Here is a 20424-nt window from a genome sequence, read left to right on the forward strand (position 1 = left end):
TACAATGTCATGTATCATACAAATTACTATAATTAAGGCTTTAAGTGTTGTGTATCATAGACCTAAAGGAGCATACTTTATTAAGCTGTGGTAGCAGGAACCTGCTTTGGATAGAGGCCAATTTAAGCCAACAACTCATCCAAAGTCAGATAAATTACAGTATTTGAAAAGAGTACATAAAATTTTATTCTATATATATATATTTGACTATAAGGCAATTTTTTTGAAAAAATTAGATGGGTGGTTGTATCAAAAGCATTTTTAATTTGATGGGGGGTGGGGGAGAAGGTAATTAAAAATGTATAGGCGGTGGGGTAAAAATAAAAGTGCCTTCCAACCCCCCCATACATTTTTTCCTGGAATAGCCCTGAGCTAAAAACATACATACCTTGAATAGGTAAAAAAAATTGAGTTGGGTGGATTTGGTGAGTCTGTCACGTTACAGTAAAAAAAATTTAAGGATGGCCTAATACATGATTTCAATACAGGGTATATTACTGTTGGTGAATTTATTGAAGCAATACAATAAAGTAAGACTGTATTTTACCTGTCATCCATTTCATCTACTTCTTCAGGTTCTGGTTTTGGTACTACTCTCTTCCTCAGTCTGGGGGACCTGGGTTTAGGTGGTGGCCTGTAAAACAGTCATGTACATTATGCTCTTATATGCAACAATAGAGTGGTTGGGCCATTTTGATTGATAATCATTAAAACATCATGCTGCAATAATTCTATTCCAAGACAAAATGTCTTAATCACTTTAATCCCAGATATCTTGATTTTTACAAATTACAAAAAAGATAGCATTTAAGAGGGCTGGGTGGTTGTGGCCATTTTCAGACTATATTGATCTCCTTTAGAAGAAGAGCTCCATGTAAAGATATACAAAAATGATCAAATTTCAAAACTAAAATGTATGAAATTTTTGTTTGCCACATGATAGTTGACAGTTTAAGATATCATATCTAAAAAATTAAATTATATCTGATGGTTAATTTGTTGACCCCCCAGCCTCCTTAAAGTAGATCTAAAGATTAAACAATGCAGAGCTGTCAGTCAATTCTAATTATCTCCAAACCTGGCCATCAATGTGCATATATGCATGAAGTGATTCCCTGTTACCAGTGTACATTTTCACACTTTAAGAAAGGACAGGTTGACTAACTTGACAGAAATTTTACATGCTTCTCTTTCAGGGTCGGTTTTGAGTTTTGATGGACATAACCTATTCTCTACAGAGATGTGGACAAGCTTTCGCCTACATAACTCTGGTTACAAAAGTATCACCTAAAAAGTACCAATTTTTTGTCATATATGAACAAAATGGAATAAAATATTGGTAAAATCTTTTAATTTTACTTTCATTATATTTTTAGCTCACCTGCGCTTTTCAGATCATCTGTTGTCCACCCGTCTATCCATCCATCTGTAAACTTATTTTCATATTTTCAACTTCTTCTCAAGAACTACTGAGGGCCAATTTTAACCAAAGTTGGTACAAATCATTCTTGAGTGAAGGGGACTTTAAATTGTTAAAATGAAGGACCAAGCCCCCTTCCAAGAGGAGATAAGCAAGAAAAGACAAAAATAGGGCGAGGTCATTAAAAAATCATCTTCTCAAGAACCACTGGGTCAGAAAACCTGAAACTTATGTGAAGCTTCCTGAGGTAGTGTAGATTCTAAATTGTTCAAATCATGGCCCCTGGGGCTAGGGTGGGGCCACAATAGGGAATCAAAGTTTTACATTGAAATATATAGGAAAAATCTTTAAAAATCTTCTTGCCATGAACTACTGGGCTAGAAAAAGTGAAACTTATATGGCAGATTCCTGAGGTAGTGTAGATTCTAAAATGTTCAAATCATAGCCACCGTGGATAGTGTGGGGCAACAATAGGGAATCAAAGTTAGTTGCGACTAAAAAAAATTGATTTTGCAACTAGAAATTAAAATAAGCTCGCATTTTCGCGACTGAGAAAATTTGGGCTGGCGACGTCCAGTTTTAAGATTGGAATTGAGATTTACGTATATCAAGATTTTCTATTCAGAAAATGTTTGAAGACACACTTTAATTATCTTTATAAAGCATCACAAGGACTTAGATCACGTAATGTTATGACAGTATGCTGTAATAGTGACTACTTATACAAAGTGTGATGGAACCAGGGACATAAATTATACATCCTTAATAGAGCAGCATCCAAATGTCATAAACTTTTTAGAACTCCACCTTGTTATTGAAACATTTGGTCAATTGCTTGCATATCACAAATAATTAAGATTATTTTGGTGGCATTAATAACAACTGTTTAATGGGTTAGGTATGAAGTAATAAGTAAACATGGCACAAAGTCCTTTCTCAACAAGTGTCAAACCTGTATTTTCTTCTGATAGATTTTAATTCTAAGATCAGACTACTTGTGTTCTTCTGTGTACTGTACAACCATATGGGTGGTTGTACTTAATAAAAATATTTCCTTCAATCTAGCCACATTGTTTATAGTCACAGCAATAAGTAATCTTTGATTTAATAAAGACATGAAACATATAGGGTGTTTGTTCCTACTTTTACTAGTGTTATTCACAAATTGTATTCATGGCGAGTGGAATATTTGTTGATTTAAAATTTTTTAATAAGGTTACTGCGATACTCTTTCTACCATATATGCATTAATTGTCACAAGTAATGCACTTGTGAAAAAAATATGAAAGCCCCATCTCTTCTGGAGCAAATGTTACAGCCAAAGTTAAAACATTAAGGAGGCTGGATGGTCAAGTCACCATAAAATCTTCCTAAAATTTTAATTTATGAATTGTAAAGCTATAAACAATAATCTAATTTAGAAAAAATTCATATACTTTAGCTTCTAAATTTGAGTATTTCCTGTATATTGATATGGAGCTCTTCTTTAAAAGGAAATCAATACAGTCATAAAATGGCCACGACAATCGAGGCCTCTTAAATGAGTAGGTCAAACTTTTAAGTCAAGGCCAGGAATTCAACAAGAGACCCATGGGCCACAACCCTCACCTAAATAACTATGTCCATTCTTGTTTTTCATCAGCAAAGTCTTTTTCCTATGTATTCCTAAGTAAAATTTAGCCAACCCATTGAAACCCCATTTTACCCTACACTACCTGAAGATGCTTCCATATAAATGCCTAATCATGGCTTTCCTGTTCTTGAAAAGAGAATTTTTAAAGATATTCAAGAATTTTAATTAAAATTCAAAGAAATTTCTATATATTCCTAACTTTTATACCCAATGTGACCCATCCTTTCCCCAGGGCATGATTTGAACAAACTTGAATATACACTACCTAAGGATGAATCCATGGAAATGTGAATTGACATGGTTTTGCCATTCTTGAGCAAAGATTTTTCCTATATTTTTTGTGTATATTTTCCTATGTAAAACTATGATTGCCCATCCCCATCCCACCCCCATGGGGTCATGATTTGAAACTACAGGAAGCTTTTGCAAAGATTCTTGAGAAGAAGATTTTTAAAAGATTTTTTTCCCAATGCATTCTTATGATTTGAACAAAGAACAAAGTTCACTTAAGGCCTTTCTTGGTCCTGTGAATTTCTGAAAATTCAAAATTGCTCTGTAATAGTTGAAAATATGTTAAATTTTTCTTGGGCCCTTGATGACAGCATATCATTTAAAAATGACGTAATTTTCTCTATAGTCCATGTATTATGACATCATGAATTGTGTCAAGTTCCTTAAATCCTGAAAACTTCTTTAAAAATGGCCAAAAATTTAAGCTGTTTTCAATACTTTTTATAGCCCCCAACCTCTGATCTAAAATTTTTGATTATATAATGAAAGAACTGTACCAGAAGATTGTTATCCATGAAAATTTGTTTGGTTCATGGGTTGGGCTCATATTTTAATTATTAGGTGAATATGCTCAAATTCATCCATTTTCTTCAAAATTCAAGAATATTGAAATTTTGCAAAACCTTTTTTGCAATACCTGAACTCTCAAAGGAAATTTTATTCATAGGCAATGATAGCACCAAGTCTATACTTTATGGTGATGTTTAAAGTGAAACATTGGGACCTTGTCATTTAATTGGTATAGGGACAGGGCCATTTTATGGAGTTAATGAACCTAGCTCTTTAAATCTACACTACCACAGGATGTTTCCATTGAGATTGAGTGATCATGGCTTTGGTCTTCTTGAGAAGAAGACTTTCAAAGATAGATATACCCATGTAAAACTGTGATCACCTTTAGTGGCCAAACCCCATCCCCATTGTTCATGATTTGAATCTATACTGCCTATGGATGCTTCCATATAATTATGACTAATCATGGCTTTGCTGCTCTTGAGAAGAAAGATTTTCCCTATATTTACCCATGTAAAACTTTTATCACCCATTGTGACTCCATCCTACCCTGAGGGTCAAGATTTGAACAAACTGGAATCTAAATCATGTCAGGAAGCTTTCACTTAAGTTTCATCTTTTCTGGCCCAGTGGTGCCCGAGAAGAGGATTTTTAAACAACCCCACCCAATTTTTACTTTTTCTTAATTATCTCCCCTTGGAAGGGGGTGTGGCCCTTCATTTGAACCAACTTAAATCCACTTTACCCAAGGATACTCTGTGCAAAGTTTGGTTGAAAATGGCCCAGTGGTTCTGGAGAAGAAGATGCAATTGTAAAAAGTCAAAGACAATGACAGACAATTCGACTCAGGTGATCTAAAAATGATTGCTCTTTCTAAAAGAAGTTGTCACAGGTAAAAACATGTCAAAATTCTTAAAAATTAGGTTAAACTCCAAGGTAAAGCTCACAGTTAAAAAAAATCATAGTAAATTTGGAAAGGTCTTGTCACAGATAATGTACATGTGAAATATGAAAGCCATATCTCTTCTCATTTAAAAGTTATGACCAAGGTTAAAGTTTTTGTGACAGACAAATAGACAGACAGATAAATGAGATTTAATTCCCCTTGCTTTTGTGAAAGTGGGAAACAAGAACTGAAGATGGATAGCTATGAAAATTTGGGTATTTCTAACCTTTGACTGCGAAAAAGGACATCAGAAGATTGATAGGGAAATTGTAAGGCATATTTAAGATGCTCCATCCCTAAGCCTTGCATTTAAATTGTAAAGGTTGGCAACTCTGCATTTGTAAAACAAAATACATGTAGCAAACAATCCAATTTCTATCACAATAAAGTTACCATATCTCTGTTAATATGCTTTTTAAAAAAGCAATTTTAACATATACTAAATGAATTCAATACAAGAACAAGTGTATTTAACTTACGACTGTTCCTCATCATCTGGTACTTCAGCTGAAAACAAGATATAATTTTGATTACAAAACTGTAATAAAGTGCATGGCCACAGCGTATGATCAGGGATTCATCTAGCTAATTTATTACTACTCCATTCATATATACAGGGGAAAAATGAGAACAATTGGTTGACACAAGCACTAGAGGTTTGAATATACAATGGAAGTCCAGGGGCATGTCCCCCTGGAAATTTTCAAATAAGTGAGGCAAAAATCTGCACTCTGAGAGCTAATCTGGGCCATCATTTCTAGAACTATTATAAACAAAAACAAATGTTAGGTTATATTATGTATTTTAAATGTATATTTAATCAGGAAATTTGCTGTGACTAAAAGGAGAATGCTGACATTTTTTCCAAAAGAGGAAAGGTTCAGACTAGCGGTAGTTAAAACAACATTGATAAATTCCTGATGATACACCCATCAAATATAATTTAATCACCATAAACAGTTTAAAGTGCAAAGAGAAAAGTCATATCAACTTTGGTACAAAGATTTCAATGATTTTTCAATTCTTAATGTTTGAAGTGCATCTCCTGTGGTGTAATTATTAATTAAAACAAATAATATATTGTATATTTCTCCACTGGTTGTGTTACAGTCTTAAAAATACCCATCTGCAGTTTTGTTCATTGTATTTTTTATGAATGATGAACAATACTACAGCCTATTAAAACATCAAAACACTAATAATTCTTCTTATTCTTGGGCTATAAAACTGTCATCTTAGCGAGACATGACAATCTGCAATTTTTTGTTGAGATATATATAAAAATAATAAATATTATATATACAGTTAAACTTCGTTATCTCGAAGTTGACGGGACTGTTGATGAACTTCGAGATATCCGGGGGTTCGACATATCGAGGGTTATAATTCTAATGAAGTGAACATGCACTTAATAGGAGAAACATGTAAAATTCCTTCTTGTTTGAAATTTTGTTTACGATTTCTTTAATATACAATCATGTATTTAGCATTAAAAAGATTTTTACATCCTCTTTAAGTCAACCGCTTGCATCATTTCCAATATATACATAACCGGATATTGTCTATGCATTGTAAATTTAAAACTGGTCGCTGTCAGAATAACTCAAACGAAATATATATACATTTTTTTTATTGGAAAAACATGTTCACACATGTATAATCAGTTAAAAGAAAATATTTTACCGTAATAAAATAAAATGCAAAAGAAGAAACACGCACTTTTGTCTAACTAGAGAACAACGCTGAATCATAGGGCACGTACTATAGCACAACTTGAGTTTTCACTGCGACACACACTCACATGACGATGTGTACTGACAATTGTAAATTCTGCGCGCTCATATAGGAAAAATAAATTCTAATTGCATTAAATTACAGAATTTTGTTTCACTTTGATGTTTATAATTTTCACTTTCATATGCATAAACTATGCTTAAATATATAGCGATTATCAAGATAAAGTACCCCAGCCACAAAACAATTAACGTGTCATCCATGTGTATGCATAAGACTAATACACACAACCTTTGGCCTGCATAATTAAAATCAAGGTAAGCCATACATACACCTCGTATAATTATCACGCTATTATCTGTTGATCACAGGAATATAGGTAATCCGTGGGTGACAGACAGGTGGCTGTTATCAATAGAGTGTTCACTTTACCTAACGGACTTGATCATCTGAGCGGAAAATTATCCTGACTTCGAGATAACGCATGTGATTTTAATGAATGGGTACACAATTTTACTTCGAGATAACCAGGGTATTCGACATTACCGTGTTCAACATAGAGGGGTTTATTTTAATCATTTATAAAGCAATTTTCGTCGGGACCGCGGCCTTACTTCGACATATCCGGGGTATTCGAGATATCCGTGTTCGAGATTTCGAAGTTTAGCTGTACAATATAAAATTAGTTTTAATAACTTTACACCAAATTTATCTTGAAAGTAATGGCTATAACCCAACAAGAACTATTAAATTTGACGGATACTTATCAATTGCAATTAAGGAGATCAGCTCCTCAGCCAGGAAGAATAACTCTTAGAATTATTATTTAAAGTCAAAATCTCAAAATTAAGCTTGAAATTGAAATCTTTGCATGCAACAATTTTTATTTCATGCATCTCGATATGATTCAAGGTTCTTTGAAGTCTAAGAAATGGTTTTGTAAAAAGTTGACATTTGTACCCAATAAAAGTTGAAAATAACTAGAACTGTCCAAAATAAGCAAAATATCCCAGGCTGCGTTTTTCAGAAAAGGTGCCAAGTCACTGATCTAAAAGGTGTCCACAATTTATTTAAACATTTAGAGTGAAAATTTAATTGCTCATTATACAGTTGAACTTCGGTATCTCAAACACAGATATCTCAAATACAATGGATATGTCGAAGTGATTGGAAAGTCCCAAGCCCTTTTTCTTCAAGTATTTTACCCTCAATATCTTGAACCCACAGATATCTCGAAGTTTTTTCTCTGTCCCATCAAGTTCAAGATAATGAAGTTGGACTGTATTTTTATGATGAATACCGGTAATGAACTGATGCTCAGCCTAATAAAACTTCAATACTTATAATCATATTGTTTTTTATTAGAATGAAAAATAAATTACAACTATCTGTCAGCTTTGTGAACATGAAACTCTGCAAATAAATAATCAAAAAACTGGAAGGTTTCAATGACATCAAACATGAAAAACAATATCAAAAGTTCTTTTTGAGTTTGATAAAAAAAATTTAACTTTAAACAAAATGTCAAAATTACAGGTTTGGGGCTCCAAATAGAATGGGGTTTGAATTAACCAGTCACCATCGAAAGTAAACACGTTCATGCTGAATATTTAACTCATCTCTTTTAAATCAGTTGAAAAACTATGAAGGACTTAAAAGGAGTATTCTACTTAAGTATAGTAGTGTGGTCCCTTTTCACACCCTTGGTTTACCGGTTAAATATCATCATACGGTATTTTGTTTGTTTTCATTGTGTATAACAAAGTATTTCTAATTACCGTATTTGGCTGAATATGCATTGGTGTAAAATACGCACCCCCCTTTTTGAGCCTGAAACGGGGAAAAACGCAGTTCAGTTGTATTATACGCAGCAGAAAATTTTACCAAGCGGTGTTCTGAACTTTTGAAAATCGCGGTAATTTGCTATGAAAATCGGCCGAAAATTAACAGAATACTATATTTTATTCAAAAGCGTTTTTATTTCTTAATCTTGACTTTCCATATCGCGGCAATCTGGAGGAAATTATTTTATTAAAGCACAAGATAATGTTGCATTAAAGTATTAACAGAGTTTATTATTAATTTTTTCTTTAGCATACGGTGACATTGAAATTATACGTCGCCATATTCTAACTACTCTTTGTGGAAATAAGTTTATTTCAACAATGCACGAGATATTGTTGCAAGTTTAACAGTTGTCATATTTATTTTTAGTTTAAGGTAAATTATGTAAATTTAACAGGGCAAGTGATATTGCAACATATTCATAGACTACAATTTTCCTCTTTTGAACTTGAAATTAATTAATTAAAAAGCTGATGTTATAAAAATAAAATCAAAATTTAACAAGCGTGTAAAGTGTAGTTATCAATACACCTCCAAAGCTGTGAAAAATGATGTACAAAGGTGAGATATATGTCTTCATACATCGAGGTAATCTTCATGGATATCTTATTTTCTACAGAGCACGAGTAAATGATAACACTTAGTTTCATATTTCCTTTTTTAACTCTCAATCATTTTAACACGAGGTCGATATAAGATAAAGTAAAATTACATTTAACAAGCGTTTAACTGTTTAATGTGTGGTAATCAACACATGCTTATACATACGAAAGATCATAAACCAACCCCCGATTTTTAACAAAGAAAATAATCAAAGCCATTAATAAGAGCAGTAAATAATCAGTGCTCTAACTGTAAAAACAATGCTTTGGAGTCGATAAACAAATTAATTGCCTGGAGGGGGTGTTGAGCATAGGCACTCCCCAGCTTAATTGTTAAAAAATATATATCTACTATACTATTATGTTTATAGTATAGTAGATATATATTTTTTAACAATTAAGTTGGGGAGTGCTTATGGTGTTGAGGGGTAATTATCGAGTGACAAGCGCACGTGTTCACAACATTGGCTTCCATTCACTGGGACTTATAGAGGGGTGTTTATGTTGAAATGAATTTTCACTGAGTTATTTAAAATCTAAAATAAATTTCATTTTATTGTATTTCATTAAAAAATGACTTATTACTTTTCTGACCAAGTGTCTGACTGATTAGGTACATGTGTACTATGATTACGGAAGCACGTGGCAAAGGAATGTGTGAACATCTATAAATAACATCGTTAATGGCGGCCTACACGGAGACAATGAACATGCAGCTCAAATTAATTTTAACTTGCTTTTAAATTTAATTTAACTTTCAAAAGGTTATAAATATAACATTTTTAACAAGCCTACATTCCAACAATAACTTTCCGAAGTTTTAAATACGGAGATAAACAGCAAGAAATTGCATAAGTCTCTAGGTAATACTACGGTATGTGCGTATGATAGCCATGTTTCACATGAAAGAAAAACCTGTCAAAATCCCTTTGTGGTGTAAAATATGCACCCCTTTCTCACAGAAAATTATTTTGGGAAAAAAGTGCGTATTATATTCAGCCAAATACGGTAAAGCTTTGTGTACTTATAATGAATAATTAAACGTTTCAAAAAATACAAGTCAATTTCTTAAACCTATCGCACACCAAAAAATGCCGGAACATTTCCCGATCAGACTACGGTTTCTCTATTACATGGAAATGGGTGGAGACATTTAGATTAAACACTATGAAAAGAATATCTTGATATGATATTTTCTTTCAAAGACGATTTATTTGTTCAAGATTCACAATGAACTACAAATACAATTTTCTATTTATAAATCTTCAAAATGGCAATAATTTTATAAAACGCTATAACAAAATGAACCAAACAAGTCCATGCTGACAGATGTAAAACTGAGTACGTTTCAACTGAGAGCTATCATGTTTACTGGGGGCAATTACTTGTTCTTTATATATAATATTTAAGCATTGTTTTAGTGATTGCACCTAAACTACAACCATATCTCTATATATATCTACAGTATATACAAGTTACGATCAGGTGTGGTATATGGAACACTAGAAAAACATAGGTAATCAAAGATTACGAAGCTCATCTCAAAGAATGTTATCTTAAAGTAAGGCAAATTTCACATCATATTCTTTTTTTAGTTAGTGTACATCCCAAGATCAATATCCATGCAAGTTTGGTTTAAGTACGACTTATAGTTACTTGGAAATAGACCTGTTCAAAAAATGTTTATCCTGTTTACTTATCAAGAAAATTTTGGTCATTTCCAACATCCAAAGTATGTCTGGAAGTTTACATCCTTAGATGCACCATCTATGCAAGTTTAATCATAGCAGGCCATAATGTTATATAGCTACTCCAAAAAAATTATCCTGGTCACTCATCTGGAAAATGTAGGTCAGATTCAGAATCCAAAGCAATTCTGGAAGTGACCATCCCTAGCTTCATCATCCATGGTAATTTGGTTAAAATATGGCTAAAATTCACTCATGTGGAAAAATCAAGGTCGAATCCAGCATCCGAAGCAGGTTGGTTAGCGTACATCCCTAGATGCATCCTCCATGCAAGTTTGGTCAAGGTAAGGCTTATAGTTACTTGGGAATGGACCTGCTGCAAAAACTTTAACCTGGTCACTCATCTGGAAAATCTAGGTCAGATCCAGCATCGGAAGCAAGTGTGGTTATGTCCATCCCTAGATGCATCATCCATGCAAGTTTGATCCAGGTAGGGCTTATAGTTACTTGGGAATGGACTTGCTCCTAAAACTTTAACCGGGACGCCAACGCCAGGGGTATAGCATAAGCATATCTCGACTTCGTTGAGGTGAGCTAATGAAGGAAATGGAGAAATACTGTAAAAGAGGTCGATGTCTTCGAATTCATAATAAAATTGGTTATAAGATTGTAAAATTAAGGTTGAAATTTGAATATCAACCTTTTTAGTATTAACTATGTATTAGTATATTTTAACTATTCGTATTAATGTAATTTTGTGATTTTTAAACCACCTGATGGGTTGTTTCTTTAACATGCTTATACTTTCCGAACTGTTCTTCATGTCATTTGACACACTGCTTTCTTTAACAAGAGGCCCAAGGGCCTTAACGGTCACCTGAGTATAATACAATAATTTAAAGGATGCATAGAGTATAATATGAACTGAAAGGTGAAGCTTTGTTGCCCAAAAGAAAAAATAAATAGGGTGATCATGATCAACAAAATAATTGGTCTTAATATTCATTAACAGTTCATAAATTAGGTTCTAATCTGTTCCCCATTTATCATTATCACCATACAGTATATTAACAAATTATCAATGCTTCTCTATTATTTTAATCCCTTGTTGAAATCACTTACATTGGCCTCTCTTGGTCTTTGATGAACATTTAATAAGACAAGTTATTTTTGTCTCATTTTTATTTATCTACTACTTACAAGTCTATCTGATCATTAAAACAATGAAAGTACTTTTTGTATTATACAATAAAAGTTTTTGCATAATTCTCTTATTCTATTTACCTTTCAAGTACATTATTTACAGTGATAAATTATCAAAAGTAAATGGCAAAGGGGAATAACTCCTCTCAGTAGAGTACAAACTAATAGAGCCCTGGTCAGGACCAGAACACTTGAGCAAATGGTCCGGATGTTCAACAAGAGGCCCATGGGCATTATAGGTCACCTGAGTATCGCTTAACAACTTTCCAACAATTGAATTTGGTTTGTATTTTGCACCAGAGGCCATGTAATTCACAATTTTGAAAGAGGCACTATTGCTCATCATAACTATACAGTTAGCATGCTTACTTTGAGTACTTAATACCCAGAGGCAGAGCAGAGGAACAAAAACAAGAAAAGTAGGAAGATCAGGATCAACAAAATAATTAGTCTAGTATTCACTATCAACTCAGAAATTGAGTTCTAATCTGTCCCCCACTTAACACTATCACCATGCAGACTATTAACAAACTATTAGTGCTTCTGTACTATTTTTATACCCATATTAAGATCTCTAGCATTGACCTCTCTAATGGTCTTTGAAGAACTTTTAATAAGATAAGTTATTTTTGTCTCATTTTTATTTATCTATTACTTACAGGTCTACCTGATTATTAAAACTAAGAAAGTACTTTTTTAATTATACGATAAACATTCTTGCATAATTATCTTATTTTATTATACCTCTGTGAATTTTTTCTAAATAAAAATATGACGAATAAATCTGCTATTTTTTTAAACCGTGGAATAGTTTTTGTGCTATTAGCCCATGGTGAAATAGTCATCAAACTATTCACCGGCAGCATTCCGTTTCCCTCGCTTTTCATTTCGGAGCTCTTCTGGTTTATCCAGATTGTGACGTAACACAAGTAAAGTCGGCTTCGGTATAATAAAACACCTATTTACTGACTATTCGGACAATAGCAAGTTTATCGTCCCCCTCGACAGCAACTGTTTCCCTCGGCTGCGCCTCGGGAAATAGTTGCTGTCTTGGGGGACGATAAACTTGCTATTGTCCTCATAGCCAGTAAATAGGTGTATACTATTAACCTTTCAAATACATTATTTACAGTGATTAATTATCAAAGGTGAACGGAAAAGGGGAGTAACTTCTCTCAGTAGAATACAAATTAATAGAGCCCTGCCCAGGACCAGAATGCTTAGACGAATGGTCCAGATGTTTAAAAATCTGGTAGAAATACGCTTACTCATATCATTTAAACTTTTACTCAGTTTGCTTCCGATATGCCCAGAAGCAGAGAAGAATTTCACAGGTACAATGCATTTTCACTACAGATTCAACAAAGCCTTACCCTAACACCAGAACCCAAGACCAAGGGTCAAGAAATTTACAAATTTGGAAGAGTTACCCTCATCATCATTACTATGGACTTCAAAGAATTAACACTTTTCCACTATATTATCAAAAGCCCCCCCCCCCCCCTTTATGCCAGAACCCTTGACCCTAGGACCACAAGATTTAAAAATTCTGTTCGAAGCTCCCATTTTCATCATAGCTAAGCAATTTATTTATCAGCTCAACACTAAGGAGCCAACAGGATTAATTAATGATTAATTAATAGAATTAATGCTTTTTCACTATATAATCAATAGAGCCCCCCCCCCCCCCCCCCCCTCAAGAACCCCAAAAACTGAGGCGATATATTTAAAAATTTTGGAAGAGGCATCCTTGTCTATCATAATCATGCACTTAGTTTGATTAAATAATCTCCAGTAGCAGAGAAGAAGATTTTCAAAGAATCAATGCATTTTCACTATATAATCAATAGAGCCCCGCCCTAACACCAGAACCCCTGACCCTGGGGCCATGAAATTCACAATTTTGGAAAAGGCATCCTTATGCATCATAACCATGCACTTAGTTTGTTTAAATAGTCTCCAATAGCAGAGAAGAAGATTTTCAAAGAATCAATGCATTTTCACTATATAATCAATAGAGCCCCACCCTAACACCAGAACCCCTCACCCTGGGGCCATGAAATTCACAATTTTGGAAGAGGCACTCTTACTCATCATAACTATATACTTAGTTTGTTTAAATAAAACCCAGGAGCAGAGAAAAAGATTTTCAAAGAATTAAGGATACACCAAAGGCTTTTTTCAAGATTTTCAACAATTTTGAGATTTTTGGCTAAGAAAAAGAAGTTAATCACTGCTTTATAATGCATGTAAAATTCTTGGTAATTATGAAATGGTTTTCTAATTATTTAACAATAATGAAACATAAACACTACCACATGTGAATGTTCCGTTATTGAAGCTTCTGATTTGATCTGTGACTGCCTGCTCATGAACAACGCAATAAATCACTGTGACCACTTGGGGAATTCTTCACTAGCCACACAGAGGTTATCAGTAATTAAACTACAGGGACTCTAAATTTAGAGAAAAAGATCTAACAGATCACTGATGACCATAAAATAGGAGGTGGAGCTTAGCTCTTGCCATTTTGCCGGGAAATCTTTCTGATTCAGAATTGGACCTATTTTACTTAATTAAAAGCATCTAAATACAGAAAAGAACCTCCCATTCTTGTGAATATGCATAGGAAATGTGGCTAAGTGACAGGTATCCAAAGCTGAATCTCCAAGGTGTCATATATTCCTAGCTTTGGCAGATTTTGTTGTGTAATGGGTTTTTGCCCTCTACTGTAAAGTAAGATCAGACAGTTTGTGGTATTATGTCAAAGGATTCAGCTCCCTTATTTATTGACCAATTTCTCTGAAAATTGGATGGGTTGCTTATCAAATGTGTGTTCACAAAACCGTATCTCAGATTTTTGATATCAAGCTTAGTTTTGGAATTATTGAGGGAAATGTTAAATTAGGCTAATAAATTGGTAACATTGAAGGGCAAATGGCTGTAACTTTTGAATAAGAAGATTTATCGACAATCTGAGATACAGGTAAACTTCGGTATCTCGACTTCGGATATGTCGACAACCAGGGATATGTCGACGTCCGTCCGCGGTCCCGGCAGTATTTACTATATAAATGATTTGCAAAAACCCTGATATGTCGACCTCGGTAATCTCGACAACCCTGGTTATCTCGACGTATATTCACAGTCCCAAGAGCAAAATTTACCTGGTATATGTCGACATCGGCAATTTTCTGCTCCACTGAACCTAACTGTTTGTCAGATAGGGTCGCTCGTCACGCACGGACAGCTCCGGGTATCTCGACGTCGTCAAAAATTTACACCTTTCACACCCATGTTTTGACTGCACGCTGCTTAATTAATTCTATAGACTGTGTTTGTAGGTGAATCCAAAGCCCCCCTCGGCGTCTTTGAGACGTTAATTGCTTAATGTTCAGCTTGGGTAATATCACTGATAAATCTGCACGATTCTGCTTAAATTTACAGGTGTTTATTTATGTCGAAACCTAACATAACTTTTAAAACTGAAAAAGATAACTAAATTACAAAGAATAATAAACATATTGAATAAATTCAAACTAAAGAATTAAACGATGTTCTAATAATATTTCGTAGTTAAAATGCATTCAACAGGAAATAATCCGATTTACGACACGATTAACCGAATCATCCGTAATTCATGCATCTGTGATATCACTACGTTAGTTTAGATACACAAATCTCTTAAAAAATTAATATTAATGCACATTCTTCCTGAATGAAATAAGAAAAAAATAATTACGCACTTCATATGTTTTCGTATCTCGGATGTCGACTTTATCATGTTTATACGGTTCGGTTCGAAGTTTATAGAGCGCATTTCGTATCCTGTTCTGACAAAAAAGCAAGTAACACGCGAATGCTGAATGGAAAACTACAAAAATTTAGAACGATTTCGATAAAGAGAAAGAACAGGTTTCATAAATAAAATTTTTAAAAATAATTTCTTAGATTTTTAATAAAAATAGATGGATTACTGAAATAAGTTGACCTACAGTCTATATTGAAGTCATGTACGTATAATAAGTTTATACACGTGTATGTGTTTGGTTATGCAGTGAAATCTTGGACGTCAAGTCTCAACTCTGATATCTCGACACCTCGGATATCTCGACATTTTCGGATGGTCCCGTCGATGTCGAGATAACGAAGTTTACCTGTACGGTTTTTAAGTTCAATCTTTAATCTACCTTGAGGTAAAATGACCACTTTGATAGGTTAAATACAAAAAAGTTGATTTATAAAATATTTATGCACTAAAATTTACATTAATATTTCAATAATTTTTAAATAAGGTATTAATTAAAGTTTAAATTAGGATAATTAAATAGTAAATTTAACAAGCTTTCAAATGATATATACTTTTATTATGTTATCTTTGATAATGAAAGAATTACATGCAAATTAATTTCTGGCATTTGGAAACCTTTGGTGTATCCTTAAAGCATTTTCACTATATAATCAATAGAGCCCTGCCCTAACACCAGAACCCCTGACCCAGGGGCCATGGCTTTCACAATTCTGGAAGAGGCCCACCTCCTCATCATAACTATGTACTTAGTTTATCACCTTAATGCCCAGGAGCAGAGGAGAAGATTTTCAAAGAATCAATGCATTTTCACTATATAATCAATAGAGCCCCACCCTAACACCAGAACCCCTCACCCTGGGGTCATGAAATTCACAATTTTGGAAGAGGCACTCTTACTCATCATAACTATATACTTAGTTTGTTTAAATAAAACCCAGGAGCAGAGAAGAAGATTTTCAAAGAATTAAAGCATTTTCACTATATAATCAATAGAGCCCTGCCCTAACACCAGAACCCCTGACCCAGGGGCCATGGCTTTCACAATTCTGGAAGAGGCCCACCTCCTCATCATAACTATGTACTTAGTTTATCACCTTAATGCCCAGGAGCAGAGGAGAAGATTTTCAAAGAATTAATGCATTTTCACTATATAGTCGATAGAGCCCCGCCCTAACACCAGAAACCCTGCCCCTGGGGCCATGAAATTCACAATTTTGGAAGAGGCATTCTTGTTCATCCTAACTATGTACTTAGTTTCTGAATTTAATACCCAGGAGCAGAGAAGAAGATTTTCAATGAATTAATGCATTTTCACTATATAATCAATAAAGCCCCACCCTTACACCAGAACCCCTGCCCCTGGGGCCATGAATTTCACAATTTTGGAAGAGGCACTCTTACTCATCATAACTATATACTTAGTTAGTTTATTTAATACCCAGGAGCAGAGAAGAAGATTTTCAAAGAATTAATGCATTTTCACTATATAATCAATAGAGCCCTGCCCTAACACCAGAATCCCAGACCCTGGGGCCATGAATTTCACAATTTTGGAAGAGGCACTCTTACTCATCATAACTATATACTTAGTTAGTTTATTTAATACCCAGGAGCAGAGAAGAAGATTTTCAAAGAATTAATGCATTTTCACTATATAATCAATAGAGCCCTGCCCTAACACCAGAATCCCAGACCCTGGGGCCATGAATTTCACAATTTTGGAAGAGGCACTCTTACTCATCATAACTATATACTTAGTTAGTTTATTTAATACCCAGGAGCAGAGAAGAAGATTTTCAAAGAAATAATGCACATTCACTATATGATCAATATAGCCCCACCCTAGCACCAGAACCCCTGACCCTGGGGCCATGAATTTCACAATTTTGGTAGAGGACTCAATGCTCATTACAATGATGCCAACAGTTTGACTGCTTGATGTCCAGGAGTAAAGAAGAAGATTTTTAAAGATTGCATTAATTTTGGTGGTTTTAGCCCCACCCCTCAGGCCCCAGGGGGGCAGGGACCATGAAATTCACAATTTTTGTTCCCCTTCACCCATAGATGCTATATGCCAAATTTGGTTGAAATTGACTGAGCGGTTTTAGAGAAGAAGCTAAAAATGTTCAAATGTTAACGCACATCACACGACGCACGCCGACGGACAAAAACGGATAGCAATAGGTCACCTGAGTGACTCAGGTGACCTAAAAATTCATCTGGAACAACTGTAACGTTTTTCTTGTGTGAAAATAAACAAGAGATGTTTGTGAAACACTTATGCAAATTTCGCCAAGTGAAAGGTCAGGAGCTAAGAAGGCCTAATATGCATGTAATTCTCGTGTGGCTGTCTTTGTGTTTGACGTCAGTGGGCGGGGAAATTGATTGAAATTGACATGTGAGGCCTTGTGTAATTTAAATCTATTAATCTACATTTTTAAAATCTAAGTTTACAATTTTATTTCACAATGAAATGGAAATATAAGGAATCACTGTCTAGTTAGTAGAGTATGCCAGGGACATCAATGATAGTTTGAAATGTGGGATAATTTATGCATAACGGGCTTTGCCTGTTATGCAAATTATCCCACATTTCCAACTATCGTTGATGCCCTGGCATACTCTACTAACTAGACAATGATTCCTTAAATGTCCCGTCTTAAGACAGGCATATAAAAATATCTTTAAGGCTTTTCCAGTTTTCTCTGAAGTAAAACCGACTTACAATAATGTTTTCGAGAGCTTTGTTTTGTGATCAAACTTCCTCCACTCCTCAGTTTCAGCAATCTCTTCTCATACACACTTCTTGTTGAAGCTATAGAAATAGAAAACATACTCATAAATCCAATACCTACTCCCCCCCCCCTTTTTTTTAGCGCATCTGAGCCAAAGACTCAAGTGAACTTTTCCAATCAAAATTTTCTTATGATGGTCTAAGTTATTCAGCGTACTTTGGGTTGATTGATAAAAGTTACTTGGTGTTAAAAGAAATTATATAGGATTTTGCATTGGTAGGAAAAACAGTGGCTGTATACAAGGAGTGACTGCCTAATATAGGTGACCGCACTAGTGTTGTACCGATTATAAGTAAACATCCGTTGTTGACGTCAATATGCTAACTATTCTGATGATTGATTATAATTTTTCATAATCGATCATCGGAAACATATTTCTAATACAATACATTCCAGAATTATCCATTTCTGGTTTAAAATTTATTTCTTCTTAATGAAAGAAAATGGCCTCTGCATCTGATACTAGTCAACTAGCACGAAGCAGAGATGATTATATAGAAAGTGTAAAAGAAGCAAATAAACAAAGAAAATAATATATTATATATTTTATATATTCATGTTAAAGAAATAATATGAAATGATTGTAATAGTCTGCTTTTTATATACAAAACTATGAAATCCAATTATAATCGGTAAAATCGCATCGGAAGCAATAACCACCTCTGATCGATTATGAAAATTAACCGATGTCCCATCATTAGTGACCACTACAGCAGTTTGTACTGTATTTCGTATATGTACTCACAAATAATTGGACCAGGATTTGCTCCAAGCTTTCGTAGTTCATCTACCAATTCCTTATCTGTCAAAGTCTGAATCTCCTCCATAATGCTGATTTCAATGAAAGTAAAATAAGTCATTTTAACAGCAAAAATTCAATAGTATATAAAAATTGTATTCACTGTGGAATAGCACTTTGAAAAAGTAAAAAGGGCCAAACATGGTCAAAGTAATTCAATTTGTTACAGACTTGTCGAAATCTGTCGGTCCTGTCGGCAAGGCTGGTAAAAATTTGTCTGGACCGACAACTTTGAAGAAAACGTCGGTCTAGATTACCATTTGAAAAAATCAAGCGTGATGCAAATATAATAAAGGTCAGGATCGGGATGTGCAGCTGAAGGTCACAAACACAGAAAAAATGGCCATGTACGCGGCGTGTTGACTATAGTCAATTAAATTTGTTAAGCAAAGTCATAAAACATGTCATTTTTGTCTTTTATTAAAGACTTTCTATCTCAAGGAAGGAAACTTGTAAGATTGAAGGCTGTTGAAAATAATCCAGGGCATTTTGGTGCTGTTATTCATATCACTTTCACAGCATCAAAATAAGGTACATGTATCTGGTCTAAGAAAACTTTGACTGGTCCGACAGAACATTTGACTTTGTCAGACCAAATGTCTAACAATGATTTAAAAATTTCGACAAGTCTGTTGTTCTGCTTTTTTTTTTAAGTAAATTAATGATACAGCTGTTGTGTTTGGTCTCAAACTAATGTTCTGGAATTGTGCATTAATATATGCAATATTTAGGTACTTTTGTCTAGGTAGGGATGGACTTTCTCAAAAATCTCTCCTAGAAAATGTAAAATTTGGCATCCTAAGCCAGTCTATGCGAAAGACATTAGACCAATGGACCTGACCGAAGTGCAATGCCTCTGTCTGATGTGATTCTAAGCCAATTAGTACTTGAGAGTAGGTCATGGTGACCTACTTATTAGTTGTCATTCTCTGAGGACCCAAGATGCATCAACTAACTAAGTTTGATGATTCTAAGCCAATCAGTGCCTGAAATATTTACCGGTAAATAAAGCCATAAAATTTCAAGAATATGTCATGGTGACCTACTTTTCAGTCAACTTACTCAGACGACTCAAGATGCATCAACTGACAAAGTTTGATGATTCTAAGCCAATCAGTACTTAAAATATTTAATTATAGCCATA

At 34.2% G+C, this 20424-nt stretch overlaps 1 protein-coding gene across 2 annotated transcripts in view; it reads right to left on the reverse strand.

Moving 5' to 3' along the window:
- Positions 1-20424, reverse strand: part of LOC133195799 (LEM protein 2-like) — a 92744-nt gene that overhangs the window by 3968 nt on the left and 68352 nt on the right. For both annotated transcript variants that reach the window (XM_061331747.1, XM_061331746.1), the window contains exons 2-5: positions 19227-19312; positions 18412-18501; positions 5283-5310; positions 548-634 (exon numbers count right to left, since the gene is read on the reverse strand). In XM_061331747.1, the coding sequence (XP_061187731.1) occupies positions 548-634; positions 5283-5310; positions 18412-18501; positions 19227-19308 (287 nt within the window). In that variant the 5' untranslated portion in view covers positions 19309-19312. The remainder of the gene's footprint in view (positions 1-547; positions 635-5282; positions 5311-18411; positions 18502-19226; positions 19313-20424) is intronic.

The sequence above is a fragment of the Saccostrea echinata genome, unplaced genomic scaffold, assembly GCF_033153115.1.
Source record: "Saccostrea echinata isolate AGI-Se365-2 ecotype Australia unplaced genomic scaffold, CSIRO_AGI_Sech_v1 ptg000029l, whole genome shotgun sequence".
Taxonomy (NCBI): Eukaryota; Metazoa; Mollusca; class Bivalvia; order Ostreida; family Ostreidae; genus Saccostrea; species Saccostrea echinata.